General features: G+C 36.9%; 1 protein-coding gene across 2 annotated transcripts in view; it reads right to left on the bottom strand.

Moving 5' to 3' along the window:
- Positions 1 to 26,218, bottom strand: part of LOC120539206 (breast cancer metastasis-suppressor 1 homolog) — a 156,703-nt gene that overhangs the window by 24,543 nt on the left and 105,942 nt on the right. The window contains exons 10-11 of one of the 2 annotated variants that reach the window (XM_039769061.1): positions 18,248 to 18,374; positions 15,151 to 16,905 (exon numbers count right to left, since the gene is read on the bottom strand). The exons of the other annotated variant lie outside the window; for it this stretch is intronic. Of the exons in view, the coding sequence (XP_039624995.1) occupies positions 16,788 to 16,905; positions 18,248 to 18,374 (245 nt within the window). The 3' untranslated portion in view covers positions 15,151 to 16,787. Of the gene's footprint in view, positions 1 to 15,150; positions 16,906 to 18,247; positions 18,375 to 26,218 lie in introns of those variants that run through there. 2 annotated transcript variants of the gene reach the window in all.

Genomic DNA, 26,218 nt, shown 5'->3' with positions numbered 1-26,218 from the left:
TGTTAACAATAAAAAGTGAAAATCTTCAAAGGGTGTGAATACTTTTTAAAAGCACTATAATTAAAACAATGTTACAAGGTCAAAGAAATTCTAATGGTATAAATCAATAACTGAGACATAAGCATGCAAAGGGGGAGTTACGAGGTTGAATATGAAGTTTTTCAACAACAACAACCCAACATTAACAACAAGTTTGGATTGCGAAAGCCTAAAGATAAGAGCAGGGAAGCTACACTGTAGAATACGAGCATTTGGGGCAAACAGCAGCAGGCACTTTAAACAAAACCTTTAAAGTTGTTCCACTGGTGCCAGCAATGGTAGATAATGGTTGGTCGTGATTCCACACGTACAAAAGGCACAAGGTTTTCCAGGGAACAGTGGGTGAATATAGAATAGAGGCCAAGAATCAAACATGTTGATCTTAAATTATCCAAATTCTCCTTGACATTATTTTATCAGATACGAGAATGAAAAAAAAAAATCAAGTCTACAACCAGAAGCTCAGCAAAATCAACATAAAAAAATAAGACAAGAAATCAAGTCAATGATCTATCATGATGAGAAGAATATAATGTACAAAATGCATTAGAGCAGGTGCCTTAGATCATATGAAAAGAAGAAATGGAGAATGGGATCTCAGATCTGTACATCTTGTTAAATTCATTGTGGGAGTAGAATGTGTGAAGAAAAACTTCATGAAACTGCCCAGCACTGCAGGAGATACTCCCAGCGGTTTTAGCAGACAACGTCTCTTGTAACCAATTAATGGGAAGTGAAAGCTGGCATTCAGACTAACCTTTAAACAAACTATCTACACGCTGAAAGTATTTGTTTTTCATTTTCAACTGTCAGTCGATATACATGCAGTGTTTAGACATTTTCTTTCTCATGGTCTTTGCAGTGTCAAAGCACTGACAGGTGACAGTCACATCCAATTATTTTTTAATATTATTTTAATGACAAGGGGTCTGGTTGCACTGAATACCAGGAGAAAAAAGAACAATGGGCTACAAAAAGTACCATTGACAAGTGATGAGCCAAGCAAAGCATGCATCTCACGTTCAAAAAGAGAGGTGACACTCGGCATTAGTGTATTAATCGAGCAGAGACATGTAGGAAAATAAGAACTGGGTTACTAAGCCTATACCGTTCCTGCTCTTTTAGTCCTGTGAAGCTTTAAAGGACCCCAGTGAGCTACTTTGCACTACTATACCTGCAGATTTCTGTCTGCAAATGCAAAAAACAGACCATTTGCCTATAAAGTATGCTATTAAGCTTCAAGTTGCATGCTATGCTCATTTTAAAGAAGTAGATGGCACCGGCAATATTCCCTTTGCAATTATGAAATTCTTAATCAGGTTCCTTCAAGACCATTATATTACAAGTAGGACCCTGTTGGATTTATGCAGATGTTTATAATTGGGTATGGTACATTTACATACATTATGTTCAATTTAAAATTCTTCAAAATATTTACTTTTTTAAATAGATTTTTGCAGTTTCTACATGTGAACAGTGATGTTTACCACTATCAATAACTCAGATGTTATTTTAAATTAGATAAGAATTTCTTTAGCAATTAACATTACAGCATTAAATGCATTACGGCTCCCAAATCTCTCTCACAAAATGCCCTAACTAAACAGAAAGGCATGATTCTATAATTGCAGGTTATTTAACATTTAACTATAGAAAATAACATATTCAGCAATAAAGCACCATTTGCAACACAATAATATAATGAAAAGGGCAAAGGCCACCGTATGCCAGCAGAACAGGTCATGTGTGCAATGACAAAGAAGTTAACTGCGTCTGAAATGATCTGACTGATGAAGCGTCATTCTTTAGAAGAAGAAAAAAATCAATTAGCCAAAGACCCTTAATGAAGGCCAAAAGCACATACTCTTAACATTGCTTCTGCATCTCCCAAAATGATTGATGTGGCTACAGATGTGGTGACTGAAACAGAAAAAACATCCTCATTGCCATGATCACTGAGTCTTTGGTAAAACATCTGGTAAAACACGTTACTACAATATATATTATTACATTAATTTTATGATTCTGAAACCAAAAGGCTTATTATTATGGTACAGTACCAAAACAACTCTCTGACAGAATTGAACATTAGTGTGTTTAAAAAAAAATACTTAAAAAAATGTATGAATTAGCGTAAGTCGCCCTAATTCTGGGTGTTTATAAGAAGTGTAATGATTTATTTTATGACAGAGAAGTACAAAATAAACAAGAATAGTTACATGAAATATCTGAAATATTTAAATATGTGCTTCAATTTAAATGCTTAGTTTAAATATTTTCAATTGTAATTGAAATTTGTCATTTTTCACCTAGAGGTCCATACAGGTAAAGGATCAAAAATCAACATTAACATCATATTCATAATCACTGACCTTAAAATAGTTAAAATAGTATTAAAATGATATCTCATATTCTTATGTTTGAAATGTGTCATTTTTAACCTTCTTAGAGGGCTAGGACCAAGAGTAAAATATCAAAGAAATTGTCATATTCGTGATTAACAACCTCAAAATTGCACAAAACAACACTCCACGCACCTATATTACCAAACCCCATTTTTCAAGGTTTTGTGAAAAGGAGCAACTTTGACCTCTCATATCCTATTAGGAGGTGAATCCCTGAGATCAGCTGATGAGGTTGGCATGCAAAACTTCAAGTCCTTCTGGCCATTTCTGGTGTTAGCTTTCATGCCAGACACAGTGTAATCTGTGTAATTACTGTGACATCCAAAGAGTTCTACTTTTGACTCATCTGTCCAAAGAAAATAATTCTAAAAGGGGGATCATACAGATGTTTCCTTTCAAATGCAAGACGAGCACTGATATTACTCTTGGACGGCAAAGTTTCCCAACTTGCTACTCTCACATGAGCCTCAGTCTCATTCTTCTTGTGGAGTCATGAGCAATGACCTTATCTGAGGCTACTGAGGCTTGTACTTCTTTAGGTGTTGTTCAGGGGTTATTTGGGCATTTTTGAATGAATCACTGCTGTGCCCTTGGGGTAATTTTGGCAGGCTAGCCATTCCAGAGAAGAATCACCACAGTTCCAAATGTTCTCCACTGAAAGCACTGTAGTGTGATGGAGTCCAGGAACTTTAGAAATGGCATTGTGATTCTTTCCTGGTTTTTAAGTTTCAAAATCTTTTTTTTTCATTTCTACTGGAATTTATTTTGATCAAGGCATGGTGTTCTCATAGAAACCTTTTGATGATCACTTCACTTTCATACTAAGGCTCAATTTATGGTGAGGTTTGTTACCAATTGATCAGGCTGTGTTCAGTTATTGAGTCTATTTATCACTTAACTTTGGTCAGTTGTTTGAATGAGAACTAAGGAAGCAACATTTTCACACAGGCTATACAGGTGTTGGGTAACTTTGTTTATTTTTAAAATATATTAAGTAGTACTTTAGAAATGGTGTTACATGTTTACCCTGGTTTACTTTATCTAACATTATTTTTTGTGACAATTGTCGGAGATGACTGGGGGGGCGACCCGGCCGGGATGCCCAGGAGGACCAGAGGAGGCCTTATGCCTCCCCAGACCATGTGGGGGCGACCTCCCTGGTACCTTTGGGGACTACAAGTACAGAGCTTTGACGTTCAACCCTGTAGGGGCCCATGGTCACTGCCAGGGGCGCCCCAATGCCTGTGAAGCCCTGGGGGGCCGCGCATGTTTTGCAGGCAGGGACTGCCCGGGTCTGCGTTGGTGGCAGACACGCGTTGATCTGCGGGGTTTTACAGACGCGGCAGCAGGAGCTGCAGAGAGGGAGACGCTGTGACTCAGAAAGCCAGCTCGTCGCTGCACCAGGGGAAGGAGAGCCAAGATGGCCAAGGACTAGAAGTCCCTCCCTGAGACAGGCACAGGATTGGAAGGTGTGTCTTGCGTGCCAGCCGATGATTGGATGGAGGCGGGACCAAAGAATGTCTGTCTCGTGCTGGGGAGGGGCCCGATTGGGCCAGAGGAGAGGCCCCACAGGAAGCAGTCAGCGGACATGACTGACAAGCAGGTGAGTCAATTGCCGACTGGCTTTCTGTGCTTGTCAGTGGCCCGGTGTGAGCTGGAGGAGTGCCTTCAGCCCGCAGAGTCGCTTTCGCAGGTGCTACGTGCCCTTCCGTGCAGAGTTGCTGAAGCTGGAGGGGAAGTTCATCGCGTCACTGTAGACGCTGCGTGCTTCAACAGAATTGCGTGATGCTGGATCCTTTGGCTGGAGCGGTACGGCAAAGACAGTGAGTAGATCCGACCCCGTAAAGCATAAAGGAGAGCCCACCAAAAAGTACCGTGATGCAAATGATCGGAACCAAGTAGCTGGTTCTCCGACAGTGGACGCGACGGTGAGGGGGGAAAGACCGAGAGGGCTGGCAGGACAGGGGCTGATGAGTGCCCCGGGTCCTAGCGCCCTATGCCCTGAGCCCACGGCGGCCTTGCGTCGCTCCATAGGGACATAGACAGGACAGGGTCTATGCCTTTCCCGTAGGAAGGCCCGAACCATCACGGTGTCCCAGAGAAAGAGGAGGAATCGAGGGATGAATGCCGGTTCCTCCGATAAGGGAGGACGTGAGGCAGGTTGCTCACGTCCGGAGAAGGGCCGCCCTCTGCGGAGGCAGAGGAAAACCATGAGGTCAGCGGAGAGTACAGGAGTGCAGGTGGGACACAGAACCCACGGAAGGGGTGCCAAAAAGGATCGGACCCTGGACGAGCAGTGGAACCCGCTTCGTTGAGGACCTGCCCTCGCGGGACGGGCTGCTTCACTGGAGGACTCTTCACTGGCGATGAGGCACTGTCACAGCTGGCAGAGGCTACGGAGATGCGAGTGGCTCCAACCAAAGGGGCACAAAAACCTCGGAAGGGGTGCCAAAAAGGCAAGTCTCGGGGTGCCGGTAGGAGGGGGGAGCTCTGCCTGTGTGAGGTACAACCGGACACCAGGTGGTGGTGTCCAGGCAGCGTCTCCGGCCCTGTTTCTGTCTGTGTAGCAGGACTGGACCCTGGATGAGCAGTAGGACCCACTTCACGGGTAAGCTGCCCTCACGGGATGTACTGCTCCGCCCGACAGGTCTTCGCTGGTGGTGGGGCAGTGTCGGAGATGGCTGGGGGCGACCCAACTGGGACACCCAGGAGGACCAATGGAGGACTTATGCCTCCCTCCCGACCATGTGTGGGCGACCGCCCTGGTACCTTTGGGGGCCATGGATACAGAGCTTTAAAGCTCAACCCTGTAGGGGCCCGTGGTCACCGCCAGGGGCGCCCCAATGCCTGTGAAGCCCTGGGCGGAGCAGGGACACCCGGAGTGCTTCCGGGGATACAGCCGGCACTTCCGCCACACTGGGGAGTGCCAGTGGAAGATTGCCGGGAAGCACCTGGAGCACATCCGGGTGCGTATAAAAGGAGCCGCCTCCCTTCATACGATGACTTGAGTCAGGTAGAAGTAGGATGACGTCTTGGAGGTTGTGTGCTGCACTGTACATATTAGAAGATGATAATTAAACGTGTTTTAAAACGTAAGTTGTGGGTGACATGAACGTGTCTGCCTGTCTGTGTCTGGGTCATCTACCACACAATATACAAAAATAAGAGGATATCAGGAAGGAGGGTTAAATATTTTTTCACAGCATTGTAGTGTATTAGTCAACTAAAACAAGAACAAAATAAACATTTTTTCATTACATTTTTTGATAGAAATAATATTCTGCTAAGCTGCCATAATTAAAATATACAGTATAATACATATTTTTTAATGTTGGCTTTTTCATCTCCCTTTTATCTAACTCATTGTTCCAAAACTCCAGAATGTGAATTATCTTGCCTCCTAATTATCTGATATGCTTATGCATTTAACTTTCATGTCTGTTCTGTTGCTAGTTGGTTAACCAAAACAGCCATGTACAAATACAGTATATCAGTATTTCCCTTGTTTGAATGTATGTGTTTGCACACTGTTAGAATGACTAGAATTTTTGTCAGCTACTTATGGCTGTATGCATCTGTGGATGTGGACTGAAGCAGAGACCTGCCTTCTCATGGAGTGCCATTCAGCTTAATTCATTATAGTGTGGAGCATAGTGGCTCAAAGAGGATGAAGATGCCAAGATCAAAATAATTTAAACCTTTATTTTTTCAACTAGTTACATAAATATTAAACTTTGTTTTTAAACTACAGCTTAATATTTTGGGTGGTCTCTGAAAACACTACAGCCAATGAGAATGAAGACAGAAGGACATGCTGAAAGCTGTAGCTGGGTTAGTGAGGGGAGTGCACTACCAAAACCTGTCCCTAACAATGATCACTATTTAAATTGCATTCGGTTGCTGTGACATTTGTTTTACAGAATTAGCATACAATAAGCTGTGGATTTTAATCAGGATATTTGACCACATAATAACTGTTTTTAAAAAAGCATTTTAATGAATTAACTGTATACCTCACTTCATTAACAATAATAGGCACCTATTCCAGCTAAAAACCTACCAATCTTCTAAGAGCCAATTTAATATTTCACAAAGCAAGACATAATCTTTGTGCTGAAGTGTTAAAGCAGGTGAGATGAAATCTTTACATAGAAGAAAAAAAAAAATCTGTCTCATATAAGCATGTACACTGGAGAAACTTCTTTGAAAAAATGACAACATATCATAATCATTATAAATAATATATATATATATATATATATATATATATATATATATATATATATATATATATATTGTGAGTGGAATAAAACACACCAAAATGTTTTCATCACATCTTCAACAATAGTCGGCTGATTTACTTAATGTTTGATACAAAGTGTATGTAATATGTTTTCCAACAACAGTTGTATTAATTACTCACATCAAACAAACAACATCGCTGCACTAGCTTATTGAACTTAAGTCTTCGTGTTTCGGTCTTCTGTACTGAAACCCATTTTTATCTGCAAATTTAGCAAGGGTCAAACTCGTTTACAAACTTTATCGTCTGCGTTTGCACGTATCCATGGCAACCAAATTTTTAAATAAGTACGATCTTATACTGCTTTGACCAGGCTTTGACACAAGTTTATACAATGTTCCAAATTTTATCAAAATCGGCCGACTATTGTTGAAAATGTGATGAAAAACATTTTGGTGTGTTTTTTTTCCACTCACAGTATATACAGTATATATATATACAGTATCCTTACCTGGCCAGGATGCCCAGAGTGTGGAAGGACTGGGGGTGAGAATATTTTCAGGACAGTTTCTCTCTCGGGCTGACAGGGGGCAGCCCTCCTGGTTTCCAGCAGGGCCACAAGTCATAAGCATTGGAGCTCAACCCTGCTGGAACCCATGGCCACCTCCAGGAGACACATGGACCTTTCCAGTGTCTTATCTGGCCACACTTCTAGCTTGTTAGGCACCTGGAGTCCTTTCTGGGTGCCCTATAAAAAGGGGCTAGTCCCCACCATTCGGGGGCCAGAATCGGGAGGAAGAGGACAAAGTCTGAGGAGGAGCGGAGGCGGAGGGACTGAATTGTGTGTTGTGCAACCAACACTTGAGAGATTCACTGCCCATGTTCATGTGGAACCAACCGTTCAGGCTATTAATCAGTTTGGTGTATGTAAAACTTTCACTCATCTTTTGTGGTTGGACAAAGTGACGGTTGTCTTCATTCTCATTGGCTAAACTTTTTTTTTTTTTTGATTTCTTTGGAAGTCTGCTGGTTGTGCTCTTAATAACACAGTATGTAAGACTGCAATGCAATTTGACTATGATAACTTTCTCTAGAGGTCTCAGGGGTCTACACTCGTTGAAACTGCCTGTTCAAGCAAGAGATTAAATTAATTAACAAAAATGTCAGAGCTGCTTATCTATTTTGCATCAAAATAATACTTTGGCAAAGTAATATGCACTCCCAAGCATAGTCATCCTTTGATGATGAGATCCTTTCTTGACAGTCTGTTGCCGATGTCACCTGAGAATCCAGTCTTCATAAAACAAGTTTATCCTTCTTCTAGAAGTCATTCTCTTCTAATGATGTTAAGGTTCTCCTAGCAATGTTATAGGCAATAAAAATATATATAAAACTGTAAGCTTGTTTGTTCTAAACTAATTTTGCCTTTTTTTCTGATCACTAACCATATTCCTGAAATATTAAACAAGGCCAAACAACAATTACCTTCTCAAACTTGAAAACCAAAATAACATTGCCTGGGCAATTGTCAATTGGAAAAATTACGTTGCATGCTGAACAGCTGGCTGTGTTTCTAATTGGTCTGGCAACAGGAAGGGGAATATTGGATGAATGTGTATTGTGGTAGAGTTATGTATTCAAAGCCAGAGAATGGTATCCTCTGCAGGTATCATGAGAAGGGAGTCAATTATACATACCAGGGGTCTGGAACACGTTGAAATGTGGACTCAAGTCTTGCATACATAACCAGCACTTGCGTGCAAAATGCTCCCAAGAGGATGTCAAGAGGTACTATTGTCTAGTGGCAAAAGGAATTTGAGGATGACTGTATATCACAGAACAAGCCTCTTTTCTTTAAGCCATAATTATTGTTAATATGGGTGACCTGTTCATCAATTATTTGAAATGACACTACATTTCTTCATAGCCACAAAACTGAAAATATTAGCATATTTGGAAAAGACCATGCCTGCTAGCGTGTTAGAGAATGCTAGTTCTTTCTCGTGCTAGAATTTGGAGATGGTGGCCAGTTACTAATTGTTAAACCAACTATTTGTAATTTCTAGTCAAATTAGCCAGTTTGTATAGGGATCATATTATACACACTCCTTGGTAACTCTCCTCACAAAACGACCATCTATTAAAATTCACACATTTAGGGCTTCACTAGTCTCACTCATGGGCTATCTTTAAAGATAACTAATGAATCCTACCACTACTACACGATATTTGATGCTTTAGAATCTTGCAATTGTTGTATGTGTGGATTTTACGAGCTGTACTCATTTTATCCCCTGTTATCAATTTTAAAATTTCTTTTTTTTGTCAGGGGGTTTTAGGAATCAACTGAGCTGAGTTGTTGCTAACCAATATTTGGCATCCGTTTCCACAGTGCATATAAGGTAAGAAAATCTGCTGTTGATGAAGAATGCAATGGTTCAGGGGTTCATTTTAATGTCTGATGAAAAGATTTAGACATTCAAGTTAGGAATTTAATTCTAATGTGTTTTCAAAGTCAAAAATTTCAGGGTATGGTTTACTATTTTCTCATCAATGTAGACCTTCTTATTGTCCATGGTATCCTCAGCATGGACACTTATTTGTAAAGATTGTCCATTAATTTTGTTGTCAATGAAATGAAAAGGTAAAACAAGATTTATAGTTAATGTCTAGTCACCCTAACAGCAACTATGAGACATTATTTCATTGCAAACAGGAATCAGACAAGAGAATCTAATAAGTTCTCATGACACGGCGTTGTGATAAAAGACAGATTTAATTGAAAAATCTGGAAAAGCATTGCCACCATTCACTGCAAACTTAAATGCATAGCAAATTGAAAATATGCTTAAATAATACCCTGATTAATATATATAACACACTGACAAAATAAATAAAAACATGTATGAACAAATACAGAAAGCCACAACACTAGGACAAAGGACAAGTGTTTGATCTATTTGCTGATAAATATATGCTTAAATAATTAGAAAAAGCACCAAACTGTATTTTATTATATTGAGCTTACTTCCAAAAAACATATTTATTGCTTAAAAATCAATTTATTACCATTAATGCAAAAAAAAAAACAAAACAAAACAAGCATGACCTGAAAATGTTCTTTTCTAGGCTTAGTGCAATTCTATTAGAAAAATGCTGCATCAGTTATAGTGTTTTTGCATAGGAAGTCTGGAGACTCAACACAAAAGTGTTCTCAAATTGTTTAATTAAGTGCATGGTTCATATGAAGTGGAAAGCTCTTCATATAAGAGAGGACAATTTTAAGCTTATATTTTAATAATGGTTACTGAAGGAAACAAAATAACTCGTAAAAACTACACAGGGAAATTCCCAAAACTTCCAAAGGGTTCACATTTCTTTTAGTTTTCTAAGTAAAACACAAATTTGCAGCAGTATGAAGGCATTATCCAATGTCTGACAAATCTGGCATGAATTATGCACACTTTAGTAAATGCTTAAAGGGTCAGCACCAGTCTGTCCTGTTTTAAGTTTAATAAAGTACTCAGGAATATGCTTGATTTGAAAATGGACACATTTGGTAATTTGTAAGGCTTTTGCTTTCACATTTAGACTGGTGTACCTTACACCCCATTTTAAACCACAAGAACAGGCATAGTATTTTCTTTTATGTATAAAAAGTGCTTAACTTAATAGTACAATTTCCCTTTTCAATGTATATATACCATGATTATGAAAATATAACTTCAGATACCAAAAGTTCTATGCAAACCGCAAACAAGAGTAACTAGTTCAAGATCTGCCAATCTTTGATTGCAGTTGAATCACTGGCATTCATGAGGGATTATATACTATATATCCAAGATATTGCAGAGCTGAACTGATAGAACTCTTACATTGTACATCATGTATGGTAAAAGTTGCAAACTTAGAAGCTATTTACCCAAAACACTGGGCCAGAACAATCTAGGAGGATGACAGAGACCATCTACTCACACAGGATAGAAATGATAGGCCAACAACTTAACAAATTCTTTCTACACTAAATTTAAGTGTCACAAAACAGAACAGTCATCATCAGTGTGCACATTCAAGTTTAAATGTGAAGTCTCTCTCTGACACCTCCACAAAGACTTTGCTAGTGTTAAGAAAGGCCCCTTTGGGTATCACTGTGGTGCTGATTTGGCTCCAGTACTAGGGGACAATGAGTTTAGAGAATGCCTGGATGTACATCTCTTTCGGAGACATGCTTACATTACCAATGTCTGGCATCTCGGTGTGAAGAGCTATAGTATAGTACATACCAGTAGATCCCGGGTGATTATTATTGAAGGGACAGTGAAGGCTTAGCAGTACATGCAGCTTGATAAATCCTTCTGTCCTCCCTTTCCAGTACAATAATGGTTGACAAAACTCTACAGGCACTACTCATGAAGTTCTTCAAAACTGCTTTATGCCCTGCCACAACTTTGGCTCAGCTCACCTGGCACACTGAACAGGCAAAGGATCTGACAGAAAAGCATCCAGACCTTCATTGATCCAAGTTTAATCATACAATTTAACTAAAGACAACTGTACAGTATTTCATCTAGATATCTTTGCAACAAAACTTGTGTATATCATTATTTATTTTATACAAATGTAGTGGAGTTCAGATAATGCCTTCATGCCTTTCATTTTCACCAGCGTAAATAACAGCAGCACTGGGTCAGGTAGCTATATAATGCAACTTTCTTCTTAAAGTACTGCATGGGCATGCACTTCTATCATTTTAGAAATAAATGTTGAGAAAATGTTGTAAAACCTTAAAAACAGAAACAATTATATGTATTTGTTATGAGAATGAGAGTGTCCAAGCTTTCTTCAATGTAATTTGAAACTTACTTTTTATCTGGTGTGTGAAAATGTTTACCTTGACCTGGGCTTCAATTTGATTTATATATTATAGAGAAAGCAGTGTATATTTAAGTAGAAAAGTGGCTGATTTAATTAAAATTTCCACGTTGTCTACGGTTTAAATGAGGTTGGCTGACTATCACAAAGTGTAGCATGACTGGAGTTAGATTTGAAAGCAATTATAATAGAAATGAAGACACAAATAAAGTCTGTACTACTACAGCAGCACGTAGATTGGTAGCTCATGACTTCCAAGTCTAAAATTTCGTCTACTTGTAACTCTGAAAAGTATAATAAAATTATTTGAAATTTAAAACTACCAATTAGTTGTTTTATAATAATAACTGACATTTTGGATTGTTTATTATGATGTTGTTAAACTGGAAATGTGAAAAGAGTTTCTGAAAACACAGTGGCACAGCAGATTAGTTAGTAAAATGCAAACCCTTAAATACTGATAAAGATTTAGTGCCTCCCAAATTGATGAGATATGACTAGAGGCTTGTGAACATTTATTTTTCATGTCCAGACAGTTTTACATTTTTTTGAAAACAGGTGAACTTTCTATTTTGATTTAACTTATGTTATAGTCTCTGGCTTAAGATAAAAACCATGTAAAACCATGTACAAAATTACACTTGCACCTGAAGACTATGTAAAAATGTACGCACATGCCACATCCTTGTTGTCAGTCCTGAGAGAAGATTGGATTGGCCCCTAATTCATTGTGGTTTTACATGGACAGCCATGTAGTTTTGGGCGAGAATAAATTAAAAAAAGACTGCAGGTAGGCAGTCACAGATCAGGAGTAGTAGGTACTAAATACATGCAATGTAATCTAAATCTTGCAGTACGGAATGAATTTCAATTAATAATGTATGAAGCTCACCACAACATTTGTAAATAATTCATATTAGTAGGGCTAACTCAACTATTGAAAAATGATGCACCACTGTTCCTCCAAGGGCCACTGAGAGTGCTTACTAGTTAATGCTTACTCAGTTATTGTTTGTAATTTGCAGTCTAATATGAATTTCTCATATTATAACCACTTTGTAGGAAAGTGCTGCTTCTTTTCTTGTTCATTGTAAAAAAAAAATACAAAAAAAATATCTGCATTTGAAATTTGGGGCTAAATGTTACCTGCAAGTCTAGCTTTCATTGTTTTAGCTCATTGTCTAATAATCCTTTTTTCACAGTGGCAAAAAAAAACTCAACATAATAAAGCATGCACTGGTGCTGCTTTATTAGTCCTGAAGATTAGGTCACTTTCTTAAAAATCGCATTAACCCTCTGTAGTTTAAAACTGCAATTTTATTGGATCAATATTAAAAAATCATTTGTAATGACTGAACAGATTTTAGAATGTTGTACTTTAGGATGATTGGGGAACTGCTGACACCTTTTTTTTCTAGCAGGCATTGACAGTGTGAAAAGATATGCACTCAGCAGAAACTGCATTTCAATTGCTACATATTCCTAGCATTTGTGATGTAAAATAACTTTAGTATGAAGCCTGTCACCAATAAACCTGCACCTCCACCTCATTCAGAAGCTGTGGCATAAGATTATTCAGATTTCTGGTAACAATAGTTAGGAATACATCGTAATCACTTTTTACCGCCTTTTCACTTTTCAGAATAAAGATGTTTATTGGTAGCATTGCATAATAAGAAATCAGCTTTTTTATTATTGTGCTCCTTATTAAATGCTCCCCATCTTTCACTTGATACATCACTGCTTTACAGCTCAGATGCACTGTGTTGAGGCCTCTTCTCTCTCAGTCTCTGTTTGCTACAATGGCTGTGTGGATCCCTTCAACACCATACTATATTTCTAGGCTCTGGTTTTAAAAAGCAACAACTCAAATGTAATGCAGGTGGTGAGTTTTAACAATACTTAAAATAGCTGTAAGACATATAATTACACTTTTTATATAAGACATATAAAGTGTAAAGCATAGAAAAATGTTTTCGAGCTTGGTGTTAAATAAAACACATTTACTCTGAGAGTAGATGGTGAAACGAGAATTATCCCAATGTTATAAAACAATATTCTGTGGAGTGTGTGAAAAAATATTCAATAATACAATCATACTTTCATGTTTTTTGTCCACTGATAACTGGAGCGTTGGAATTTGACAGACATATATGCTGTCTTTAATTAATTAAGAATACTGAACCTCTGCTAACCTTTAGGATGCCTCAATATCTTCAAGTGATTACTGCATATTAAATCTTCTGATTTCTTTCTCTCCAGAAGAATGGGAAGGGAGAGGTCAGATTTGATTAGAATAAGAAATAGCATTGTACGTCTGACTGACTTGTAATTTACTCACTGTAATTCATAAAAGCAATAAAAATTATAAAAAAGAAAAAATAACTTGAAATGTTTTGCAAACCTGTGAAAAGGTTTAGGTGGCATTCCTTTTAAAAGTATCAGCAAAAGTTTAATTTGCCATTATGTATTGTTCTGAAATTGTCCAGTGTTCAGTTTAGACCTCATGATGCAAACATGTTATCATGAGGATACTGAACTGCACATCACCGACTCCAAATATGACGAGTTACCATGGTAACCTAATGGTTTTGCGAAAATGAGAAAAAGTAAGTTGTCTTGTAAGAGAAGAGTATGCCATCACTGCAAATCACTCCACATTTCAGCAGTTCAAATGATATGAAAATTATATAGCACATAAGAATTCCAAATCTCATACACGAGTAATTACTTCTTAATGTTGCCTCACACCTTGGACTGGAAAAAGTAGGTTCAGCAAACTGATGAATGGATGGGTGTTTTATTTGTTATGTTTTAATATTTTTAAATGTAGTACTAGGGTGTTGTACCATATTATTTTTAAATGATAAGAATATTATGTACTGTGAAAGTATACGACATGTTAATTTAAGAACTTGTTTATGTAATAGAGTACTTGGGTGTTGTACCATGTTAGCCATTATGACTGTAGTGAGCAGTCAAGCAAAATGACACCTTTTATTGGCTAACTAAAAAGATTACAATATGCAAGCTTTCGAGGCAACTCAGGCCCCGTCTTCAGGCAAGATGTAATACAGAAACTGGAGTTTTCTGTGTTTATATACACACTAGGACAAGAAACAACATTGGAAAATCTTTAAGTGAGGCATCTTAAATGTAAAAAATGTATAGACCTCTTCAGGCTAAGATTCATTTAACAAGAGAGAAGAAGCAAGAGAGAAAAGAATGGGAAGTCAAACTGAAGCTAAAATTTAATACATTACAACATGGTTTGAATACAGACAAGAGTTTTATGGCCAGGTATGAGGATTGTTTGCATCACTGACCCAGACAACCTGTCTACAGACCTACATTGTATGGAAACACTCATCAGAAACTTCAAAAGACTTTGTTGGACAGTTATCTTATCCAAAGATCTTGACCATACATTGTTCTTCTCTCTTCATTTAAGATGTCTCACTTAAAGATTTTCTAATGTTATTTGTCCTAGTGTGTATATAAACACAGGGAACTCCAGTTTCTGTATTACATCTTGCCTGAAGAAGGGCCTGAGTTGCCTCAAAAGCATGCATATTATAATCTTTTTAGTTAGCCAATAAAAGGTGCCATTTTGCTTGACTTCTCACTTTATGTAATACATAAAATATAATTTCCAGTTAGTGTTTATTAACCACCATTTCAAGAAGCAGAGAACAGAAAGATATGGAACAAGATCATTCGCTGTGGGAGCAGCTGAAAGAAGAGTACTCATTCATCCATCCATCTCTCTTCTCAATCCTGCTTATCCAGGGGACGACTGGCTGGCAGGTAGAAGCTATCTGAACACATTAAACAAAAAAAACAACTATTGCCCATTAGTTTTTTTTTAAGGTTTTAACAAACTTAGAAAATGCCCACAGTATTTTCTACTTGTTTGGCAACATTTTCTCAATATGTTTATCCACATTAATACAAGCCCACATAGTTTAGTGTTTTGGTGCCACAGTGTCATATAAAAATTAAACATATATCATTTAATTGATACTTTCATTTTGCCAAAGAATTTTCTGGGTTTTTTTTTTTTTTCTAGTAGTCTTGCCTATTATTTTTCTTGTGTCCTATGATTATGTGAGACCATTAACAGAACCCTTGACTGAACCGAGAACCAGTCATGGTCAGGTCTAAGGGAATCAGTTTGTCTCTTGACACAATGACTTAACAAGTAGAGAACAACCAAATGTTAATGGTGAGTTCACTATATTAAGCTGTAAAAAACATTTCTGAATCAATGCTGATGCCATTTCGCGTACATAAAAACAGATATTTTCAACTCCTCATATCCCAGACATGCCCTTACACCAAATAATATTTGCAACATTTGGTTTGGCATGTCAATTATGTTGACATCGTAAAGACTACAGCAAACATTACATTCAATATTTCAGGCCATCATATGAACAAAAGTTAATTCAGGAAAAAACAGCATTCATTGAATGCTTCAATAAAAACAGTATGTTCCACTTTGTTAAGATCTTCATCAGGGAAAACAAAGCCGAGAATCCCCATACCCCCTCTAACTCTGCCACTTTACATCACATAGGATGTAATGAAAACGCAAATGTCTTTTTTAATATTCTGCAGTGTCTGTTCCTGTCCTTGAGACACATGTTTCTAATTACATATCTAAAGCATTATTTGGGTTATTTACTTTTCTGCTAACTCAATCATTAATCTATATTTGGAAATCAAATCAAACTGTTTCTTGTGCAGTTCTGGTCATTTGCATACCTTATGTTGCACAGCTTGATGGCACAGGCAGAGAACACCAAAATTAAGCAAAAGAAAATTTGGATTGCATACACTCACTCCTCTTAGAGGAGGTGAACAGTGGATAAAAGAAATGTTAACAGTAAAAATAAAAACAAAATGCAGTTAAATTTGTAAATAAGAACTGGGTGAAAATAAATAGCCACAAACAGATATGTCTCAGATAGTGAAGCTAACATTTTACCTCTCACTTTCTTTTAATCTAGAATTCAGCATTCAAACTTATATTAGTAAAGCCAAGTCTTCATTTTCCAAACATAACCCAATATTTCAGTATGCTTATTGTGCAAGTGCCTTTGGAGCTTTAGTACAATTCCGGCAATGTCTGCATTGTGGTTTCTTTATGGATCCTCCTGCAAACATCATTGCAATTCACTGCTTTTACTGCATCTTAATAGCAACATCTTTATCAGTCAGGTGGTTCAAGCCTTTCCGATGGCATACTTCCCTTTTTGAAGTTGAGACACGTAAATTTTGGTTTTACTGCCATCTGTCCTACGCAGCCACACCTCTCCTGTGCTCACCGCAGTTATCACAGCTCTGAAAAGAAAATAACACCTTTGTCATTTTCACATCTAATTTTCAGAAGTATGATGGACTGGAATCCCATCCAGAGGTGATCACTACTGGGGTACTGTGTGACCCTCTGTGACTAAAAATTAGATATATAGATGTGAAAATAGCAAAAAAGTTTAATTTTGCATCTGCCACATAAAAAAGAGAGTAACACTTAAACATAAGAAGAAAAAAAACACTAATTCTTTTTATACAACTACATAACTATATAAATATACAACTACACATGTGAAAAGTTAGCATCCAGGATGATTACATTTTCTGCCTCATTCACAAATTTAATACTGGGAAATTCATGTGCTGGAAGTTATGTGCTTATATCAGGGGTTAGAATTCTTACATGTGTATAATTGTATCTTGCTCTTTTTACTTCTAACAAACGCTCATGAATTGAATATTTTACAAATAATGTAGTGTTTTGATTATAAAATTTAATTGACCTTAATTAGCTTCTCCTCAGATTTCATGCCAGGAGGTGAATTCGAAGTCATCAGTGGTCCCAAGATATTAAATGAATGGATGGTACCAGTCAATTACTAAGCTGAGCTAGAAAAAAAGCCTCCAGTTGCTGTAGGGTTACATTTGTTAAACTTCAACCTATGCCTTTTAAATGAACTATACTAAAATTGGCAAATAATCTTATTAAAGAGTAATAATGATGCCCAGGCTTTCCAATCTTAATGAACACTGTGCACTAATGGAATTCAAGTGATTTTTGAAGACGTTAATGCTGATGATGAAAAGAGGACATGGCAAAGATGATGAATTTGAATATGAAATGTGGACTGATACAAAACATAGTGCCTGAAACAAATCATCTCTTTACAATGAAAGACTGCTTTACATGACCACAGAGATCATAGACGATACAGAATGACTGAAGGGCCTACCTTGCAGCCCTGATTGCTAAAGAGCTTGTAAATATTACAGGAAAAGAAACTTGTATTATTGAAGACTCAATTTCGGCACCATGTTCTTTTTTCTGAATGAATAATATCAATATCATTCAGATTCTAATGTTTAACCATGGGCCTTTCGCTTCAAACAATTCAATTTTCAGAGATTTATTTTTTCTAGGTCAAGTGAAAATTTACACCCACAGTACCACCTAGTGGTCTGTAGTGTTGTTTCATGGGAGATGAAAAGTACCAAATAAACACTGAGAATAAAACCATCTAGAATAATTTATTTTTTGCTAAAAAAGGACAAGCTTTGGTGATAATTTAAATATCATTGGGAATTATAGCTTTCAGCTTGGTTTAAATAGCTATAACACCTACGTGATCAGTAAAGACACATCACTTACTCAGATGGTGCCGTATCTTTGACTTCCAGAAGAATTGACTGCCCTTTGCTGTAGCACTCCCCTTCATAGTAAAGTTTTCCATCTTCACATTTTGCGGAGTGCTGGATTCTTTCTTGTTTCACTACAGCTAGAAAACAAGGCATGGTGAAGTTTCAATAGACTGTACGTACTATGTACATATCATTTAAAGGCAACCATGTGGTAGATTTCTTTGATTGAATTATTTAGGTAAGAAATGCATGTCCTTTACCAAAGGTCTTGGAAATTTTAGCTGGTGATTCTTGTTACCAAGTTGAAAGTAATATTCTCTGGTTTACTTAAGTCATTGCCTTGTACATATGTTTGTGGGCTCCATGATACTGTTTTGTACCTGTTTGACCTGAATTGGATTTAGCTGTTTGAAAATATAGGGATGAATAAAGATATTAATGTCATTTTTTTCTTGATTTGTGCGAATTGTGCCTGCCATTTCAGAAATTATGGCTAAGGTGTCCTAAAAAGTACCTCATATTATGTATTCAAAAAATGGGCCAAACACACGACTTATTAAAAAAATTGTAGCTGATTACAAGGTTACAGTACATGAGGAACAGGATAGAGGACAGGGAAGATAATTCATGATTTAGTGGAGGTACTGATATTCATCTTAAAAAAAGTGAACAAGTAAGAGAATGTCTTTAGTCACTTATGAATCTACACATGCAAAATATGTTTATAGTTTGGACAGTGTATTGCCTTGATGAGGCAATTAATTGTATGTTAGTCAAAAATTAGGTTCATGGTATCTCCTGTAAGAATTATTCAAATCTTGAATAATAGAACAATGCACACTATTATATATGATGATTTACACCAGAAATCATTACTCATTTGTGTCCTTGTGGTGTTGAAAGAAGCAAATAATGGCAAATGGAAAATAATTTTCTTGAAGAAGACAAGCTTGTCACAACAATGAAAAAAGCTTTCAAACTTTGCCCTGACAAAACTTTGAGATATAGAGAATGTGTGAAAGATGCTATTCCATGGGAAAACTGTTCTCTGCCTTAAGGACAGAAGCCTAAGCCCTGCAAAATCTGATGTGTAACTAGGTTCTAAGCTGTTGAGAACCAATACAGATTTTATTAAGGCTGTACAGAAAATAATATCTGCATTACCTTCAATCGCCACTACAATAAATGATCAACAATGAACAAGATATAAACAGAAAAAAATGTCTTGCACACTACAAGGTATGATATGACTGTGCTCAAAATGTGAAGAACTGGACGTAACAATCACCATGTTTTGACTTCTGAGCCTGACAAATGGTGCAAAGTTTTAACAGATAAAACATCACTCCCAATGTTCTCATGTGCCTAATTCATTAGTTGCTGATTACTGGTAATTGAATGATTAACTGCCACAGCTGAATGCTTGCTAAGCTGAAATCAAGATCCCACCAACTTCTTTCAGGTGGAAGAATGAAAGGTATGCAAGAAAATACCTTGGACAAAAAATCTGAACTGCTAATCATATGATAAGCTATAATGTACTGTAAGGTAATGTTACAGAAATATCAAGGTGCAAAATATGGGGAAAAATATGAGGCGTGAAAATCAACTTGAGCGGATCCCTTAAAAACACGTTATAGTATTATTAATTATTCAGTGCTCATTACTAAGTTTGCAGTGAAACATTGTATTACAGTACAGACAGCTCCTCACCAGCAGGACTGGTGTGTGCTGTTTGTGCTTCTCAGGCTGAAGGAGTGAGATGAATGTGTGGCTGTAGGCTGGGTGGGACTACATTTCTGAGTGGCAGTAGCCCACCAACAAGGAAGGAGAGCCCATCCTTTAAATCAGGAGGGCTCTAGAAAGAGGACATAGACTTTCTTAGGAAATGAATAAATTGGAATCCAGGCAGTAGTGCTTGCGTAAATATTAGGCATCATCTTAAGGATAATGCAGAGTGTAATGGCAATTGCTGATATTATGATACCAATAGGGTTGACGCTGGGAACAATGCAAGCCAGCCACGTCTTGCTCCCAGCTTCAGAGGCATTTTCCTGTCACCTGTAAAAATTGGAAAGTGAAATAATTGGTCTCATTAGGCTCTAACAGTGCAGTGCTGCTGTATATTGTTTAATAAACAAGCCCGCTGTTGGGCTATTATAGGGCTACCAAAAGGACTTAATAAAAAAATAAGCTTTTTTGTGTGATGCCAGTGTGCCTTTTGTTTGTAGACTACTCATCTATGTATGATGCAATTTCTCTGTTTAAGATACAAATAAGCTAACTGATAAGATTCTCCATATCTTTTGTATTGTGTATTCTGTAGTAGTATAGTAGATTTCAATATTTAGCCAATGGGACTCCCCATTTATTACTGGATAATTCGCACACTGAGAAAAACCAAACAACTAGGGGACTGTAGCCGCTCTTCTGTACTTTTCAGAAATCAATAAATACTGGGGAGATTTCTAGAAACTAGATTAGTATCAACAAATAAAAATAGTCTGTTACTGAAAGTGCTGTGTGAGGAAAAAAGCCTGCAGACTTGAGGCGGGAATAAATTGAAGCTGAATGGAGACAGTCATTTTTGAAAATTCAATTGTAAAACTTTTCAATTATAAACAAATTTGAGATTTTGTTCATATTTTATAAAAAGATAACAGTTTTGTTTTATAGTTTAGGGGTTATTATATTTTAAAACCTTTTGATGTATTTTTTTCAGTATCTTACATAAAAACCTATCCAAATTGTGCAAGAGTACTTTTTAGACATTTTCAGATTGCCTCAAAACACAACACAGACAAAAATATATCAGAGCTGTTTTGAAATTACCTACCACCTATTTTTTCACCATATAACGCTACTATCACAATCACATGCATGACTGCAACTCACTTGTTGTCATGTTGATAATGTAAAATTTTAACAAATAAAAGCTTCATAACATGTTCACTGCTAAAATATCATATGAGAAAAGAAGGGTTGTAAGTCTGACTCCATTTATAAAATGCTCTAAAAGGGGCTCAGACTTCTTTGCTTCAGTCAATAGTCATGTCTAGTAAACACACAAGCAACTTTAAATCTCTTTGCTCTAAACACTTTAGTTAATGTAACAACAATTTATTTCTTGCATAGTCCGAACTCAAACAAGGAATGTCGTAATGGGCTTTAACAGGCTATATATTCTGATAATCCCCCCCAGCCTTGACTCCCTGAGAAGCCAACAAAAAAAAACAAAACCTTTTTTAGGGAAAAAAAAAAACTAAATCTTGGGAAAGGTAATTCCAAGTAGGTTAGGCATGCAATGGGTGTTAAAAAACAGGGGTAAATATACTACACAAAACAGAACCAAAATTGTGTGAACCCATCCCAGAAAACAAATTAATATGTGACAACTCAACAAAGACCATTAGTAAAAACAAAATCTTGAAAATTTACAAAATGTAACAAATTTCTAAGGAATTAGACAGCAGCTTTACCAGTTTAACAGCTGTGTGCAGTGGCTAGGTCGCCAATAGGCAGCCAGAATAAATGAACCATTTAAAATATTCACAAAAGGGAATTGGTCTGTAAACAGCATTCCATATTAGCAATCGAGATAAGACCTGCATAATCAGTCTTTAAATTAGCAAGATAAATAATCCTGCTTTGTTACATTTAACAAGAATCAGATTGTCTAAAAAGTATTTAAAGGTAGTTCATTATGGCACACTGCCAAATACACACTACTGCAAAAGTCAACTTTCTTTAAAGCAGTAAAAGTCTAAGGACTATTATTCCAGAGAATGTAAACAAACATGAATACAAAGACTTTGGAAACTGCATCAAAGCCAGAAAATAATATTCAACTGTAGCGCATTTGGTAAACATCCAATTTTCATCACAAAAATGTTACCTGACTTCATGTAATTTCTTATTCCACCCATCCATTTTCTAAACCAATTTATCCAGAACAGGGTCACAGAGAAACTGGAACCTATCCCAGCCAGCATCGAGCACAAGACAGGAACAATAACTGGACAGGGTTGCCACTCTATCATGGCGAGAACACACACAAATATTAGACCCAATTTAGCATCGCCAATACACTTGAACTATTGCAAATGTACTTGCTACAGGTGATTAATTTAAAAATAAATAAGAATTTGAAAATGATAGTCTATAACATACTGTATATAACTGACTCCGACAGTTCTGAGCATGAACTACTAGGAAGAAATGTTAAAGCCAAGTTCATATATAATTTAATTTTACTTGGGGTGAAACTCAATGAGCAAGTAAAATTGTCACATGGAAAAATCTTTATTGGGAATCCAAAAGCAGTTTTGGAGTCACTGGGCAGGAAAATCCATTGCAGCAAAGGCCATAATGAAAAGCCAACAAAATACTAGTGCTGATGAAGACAGCATATAGACAAATTAGTAATATCTGCCTCAAAATAAATTTGGTTAACTAAAAACTGTAGACATGAAATATCTAAAATGTACAATATTTTCAATTCCACTTATGGCTAGCAAGCTACTTTTCTGAAAATATAGTATATGAGAAAGAAATTTGAAATTAATACCCTTCATGATAGGAAATGAACATCAAAGGAAAAATGAACAGCTAATACTTATTTCCTTATTAAAATTACATTTTTCATTCATGCAGTATGCTGACCTTTAAGGGAGCTTTTAAACCAGGAAAACCCTGTATAGCTGGGAACTGCCATCTTTACACTTAAAGGGTTATGCAACAACTGATACTATACTGTTTATTTTAATGAAAAGAATATTTCTTTAAGGAAAGTACAGATTCTGCTACTACAAGTATTTAAAAGTAAAATGCAGTATAGTTAAAGAAAGGGATAGATGAAAAAAAAAGAAACAAGTGGTAGAGCAAGATTGAGATGAGAGCAGACAGAGTATAAAAACAAAGCAATTTTCAAGTTTGTAGAAAAAACCATCTCTGGAAAATCACAAAACAAATCCTTGGCCAATCAAGCATATTTAAGAAGCTAGTAAAAGTCACATTTTTCAGTATTTCAAACTTACAGGCCTGGTCAGAGTCTAATGGAGGCCAGTTTAAAAGAACATTGGAGGGTGAAAAAGGGAGCTGTACAAGATACACAATTCCCATATTGGCAGCTATGAAAGATTAAACACTGCATTTGTTTTTAGATGTCGTTGTATATGTTGCTTGATTGAGTATACAGAGTCCTGCTGGCGCAGTATTTAGTGTTGCTGCTTTGCAGCACCAAGCGATGGGAACAAATATTTCTCTGGTCATTGTCAAAGTACATGTTACTTCAACTGACACACTCTACATTGGCTAGGTAAGCATGTGAGAGCGAAATGGTAATCTATCTAATATTGCTTCCTGACATGAAATCAATGTTGCCAAGTAATGTTCTCAATTGGTGTTACAAGGAATCAATTAAATAAAATGGATGGAAGGACTGCCATTTTTGTTACAACATTTAATATAAAACTTTTATTATTTAAACTAAAAAGAAAATTATTACTTTAAACCTGACCCTATGGAGTAGCTTTTAAGGCAAAATTGAAAGCAAATTGTCAGTTCAAGGATAATAACATATTTCAAATGAGCTTTGAGACTACTATATCTGATTGCACAAACAAGCATGCTTGAATTTTATTCATGTTTTACCCACATAATCACATATAATCATCTATAATAAAGCAACACGCTTATTTGTCTCATTTCTGCTTCCTTATCCCTACATTACCACATTATGTGACAGCTTAATCTGAATCTTGTCAACAGAGGCAGCTTTTTTATTATTTAACCTAAATTCGCCAATCTAACCCCACCATTTCCCTATATACAAATCTCACCAACATAGATTGCCCCCTGTTTTGAAAACATTTACCGAAGTAAGACCCCTTATTATAGTCCAATAAATCACAGACCTTTTTCATTGCATTTCATTCATTGCATTTAAAGAGGCAAAAAATTACTGTATGCTTAAAATGGAACTAAAATCAGTACATTAGAAATTTACTTTGGAAGAGTAAATAGAATCCAGAAGCATTATAATCACTGCTTTATGGCATGTATCATGGTAATTTTTTTCACAGGTTTAGTGACAAGCACTCTGCCCAAAAGAAATAAGTTGACACTTCAGTTGTTGATGAAAAGTATTTATTATCCATCCATCCACCCAGTTATATCCTAACTACAGGGTCACAGGGGTCTTCTGGAGCCAATCCCAGGGAACAAGGCAGGAAACAAACCCCGGGCAGGGTGCCAGCCCACCGCAGGGTGCGCACACACACACACACACTAGGAACAATTTAGAATCGCCAATGCACCTAACCTGCATGTCTTTGGACTGTGGGAGGAAACCGGTGCACCCAGAGGAAACACACTCAGACACAGGGAGAACATGCAAGCTCCACGCAGGGAGGACCCGGGAAGCGAACGGGTCTCCTAACGGCGAGGCAGCAGCGCTACCCACTGTGCCGCCGCCCAGTATTTACTATTTTTTAGGAAAAATCAGAGATGTTTGTTACATGGGCAAGCACAGCTGGTCATCCACTAGAATAAATGTCAAGGTTTTAAGAAGTACTAATGCCATTCTTTAAAAAAATAAAATCTTAGAACTGGAAATAAAAGGGTAGCTGAAAACCACAATTACTACTGTGGCTGTTTGAGGCTATGCAAAAGAATTTAAACTCAGAGCAGGTAAATCAGCTTTGATGCTTTATGGTGTTGTTCTGTAAATGTATATTTACAGTAGATAAAGGGATAAATTGATATAAATTAAAAAATAGGGAAGTACTATAGGCTGACTAAATATGAAGGTACAATAGGGCACAGCACCCTCTTTCTCTTCATATTTTGATTATTCTATTTTGCTCTTATATATCATATTTTCCATTTTACAAAGTTAGAGAACGTGCACATTTACTGTACAAATTCATTCATTCATTCATTCTCCAATCCTGCTTAAGCTAAAAACAATATAATTAAAGCACAAATTGCATTCATTAAGAAAATGTAACTGAACATACTCTGACCTAATGTGCACAAACGAGTATCTACAGACCTACAGCACACTATAATAGGCCAAGGGCTATCTAATTATGCTAAATGATGCCAAAAAGCCCACAGGTATAAAAATGGTGGTTTATTTTTTAAACATAAAAGGTAGGGGTCACACAAAGGAAGAAGTAAAAATAAAACAAAAAGAAAAACAATGTGAATTTTATCTGACACTTTGGTCATAATTTTGATCCATTGTCCACCGTATGCAGTCACTCACCCACTTTCCAATACTAAATTAACACATTACCTTCTCAACATTCATCTGTCTCTCATAACCCTGATCTCTTTCTTCCACCAATAAGCCTTCATCCTAAACTCATCTGGAAACACCTGACACAATCCTGCTTCTGGCTTTAGATTTCTTACTGCTGCCACTTTTACAAAGCCTTGCATTCACTTCAGAAGTCAGACGCTGCTCATTATTTGGTGACATAAATATCCTTCTTCAACCCTATAAAGGAAAAGGGATCTCATTTATAAAACTTTGTGTGGATTTGACCATGAAAATTAGCATATGCCAACAAACACAAAAATGCAAAGCCAAAAAAAATTTGATTTATAAAAACTGGCATATGCACATTTCTGCGCAATTTACCTTTATAAATCACAATCATCTTGTAAATGTGCATACATGAACGCATCTGATATCCACCTCATGATGCATCAGATACTGCCAACTGCATCTACCGTGTGCACAGCATGGCACAGAAGAGCAGAATTAGGGAAAGGCATATGTACCAGTGTCTGAATGGGTACTCCCTACTATCACCTGACAAACGTAATGACATGATTGCTGTTACAAAAAATAGCACAGGCCACATGAGAAACTTCAGGTTCAGCCAGTTCAACCCTAACCCTAACACTAATTCCCAACAAGCTAGCTATCACAAACAGAACCGTCAGAAGGCCCTGTGCAAACATTGCTTTG

The sequence above is a fragment of the Polypterus senegalus genome, chromosome 11, assembly GCF_016835505.1.
Source record: "Polypterus senegalus isolate Bchr_013 chromosome 11, ASM1683550v1, whole genome shotgun sequence".
NCBI lineage: Eukaryota > Metazoa > Chordata > Cladistia > Polypteriformes > Polypteridae > Polypterus > Polypterus senegalus.
This window is presented reverse-complemented; position numbering and strand designations above follow the sequence as displayed.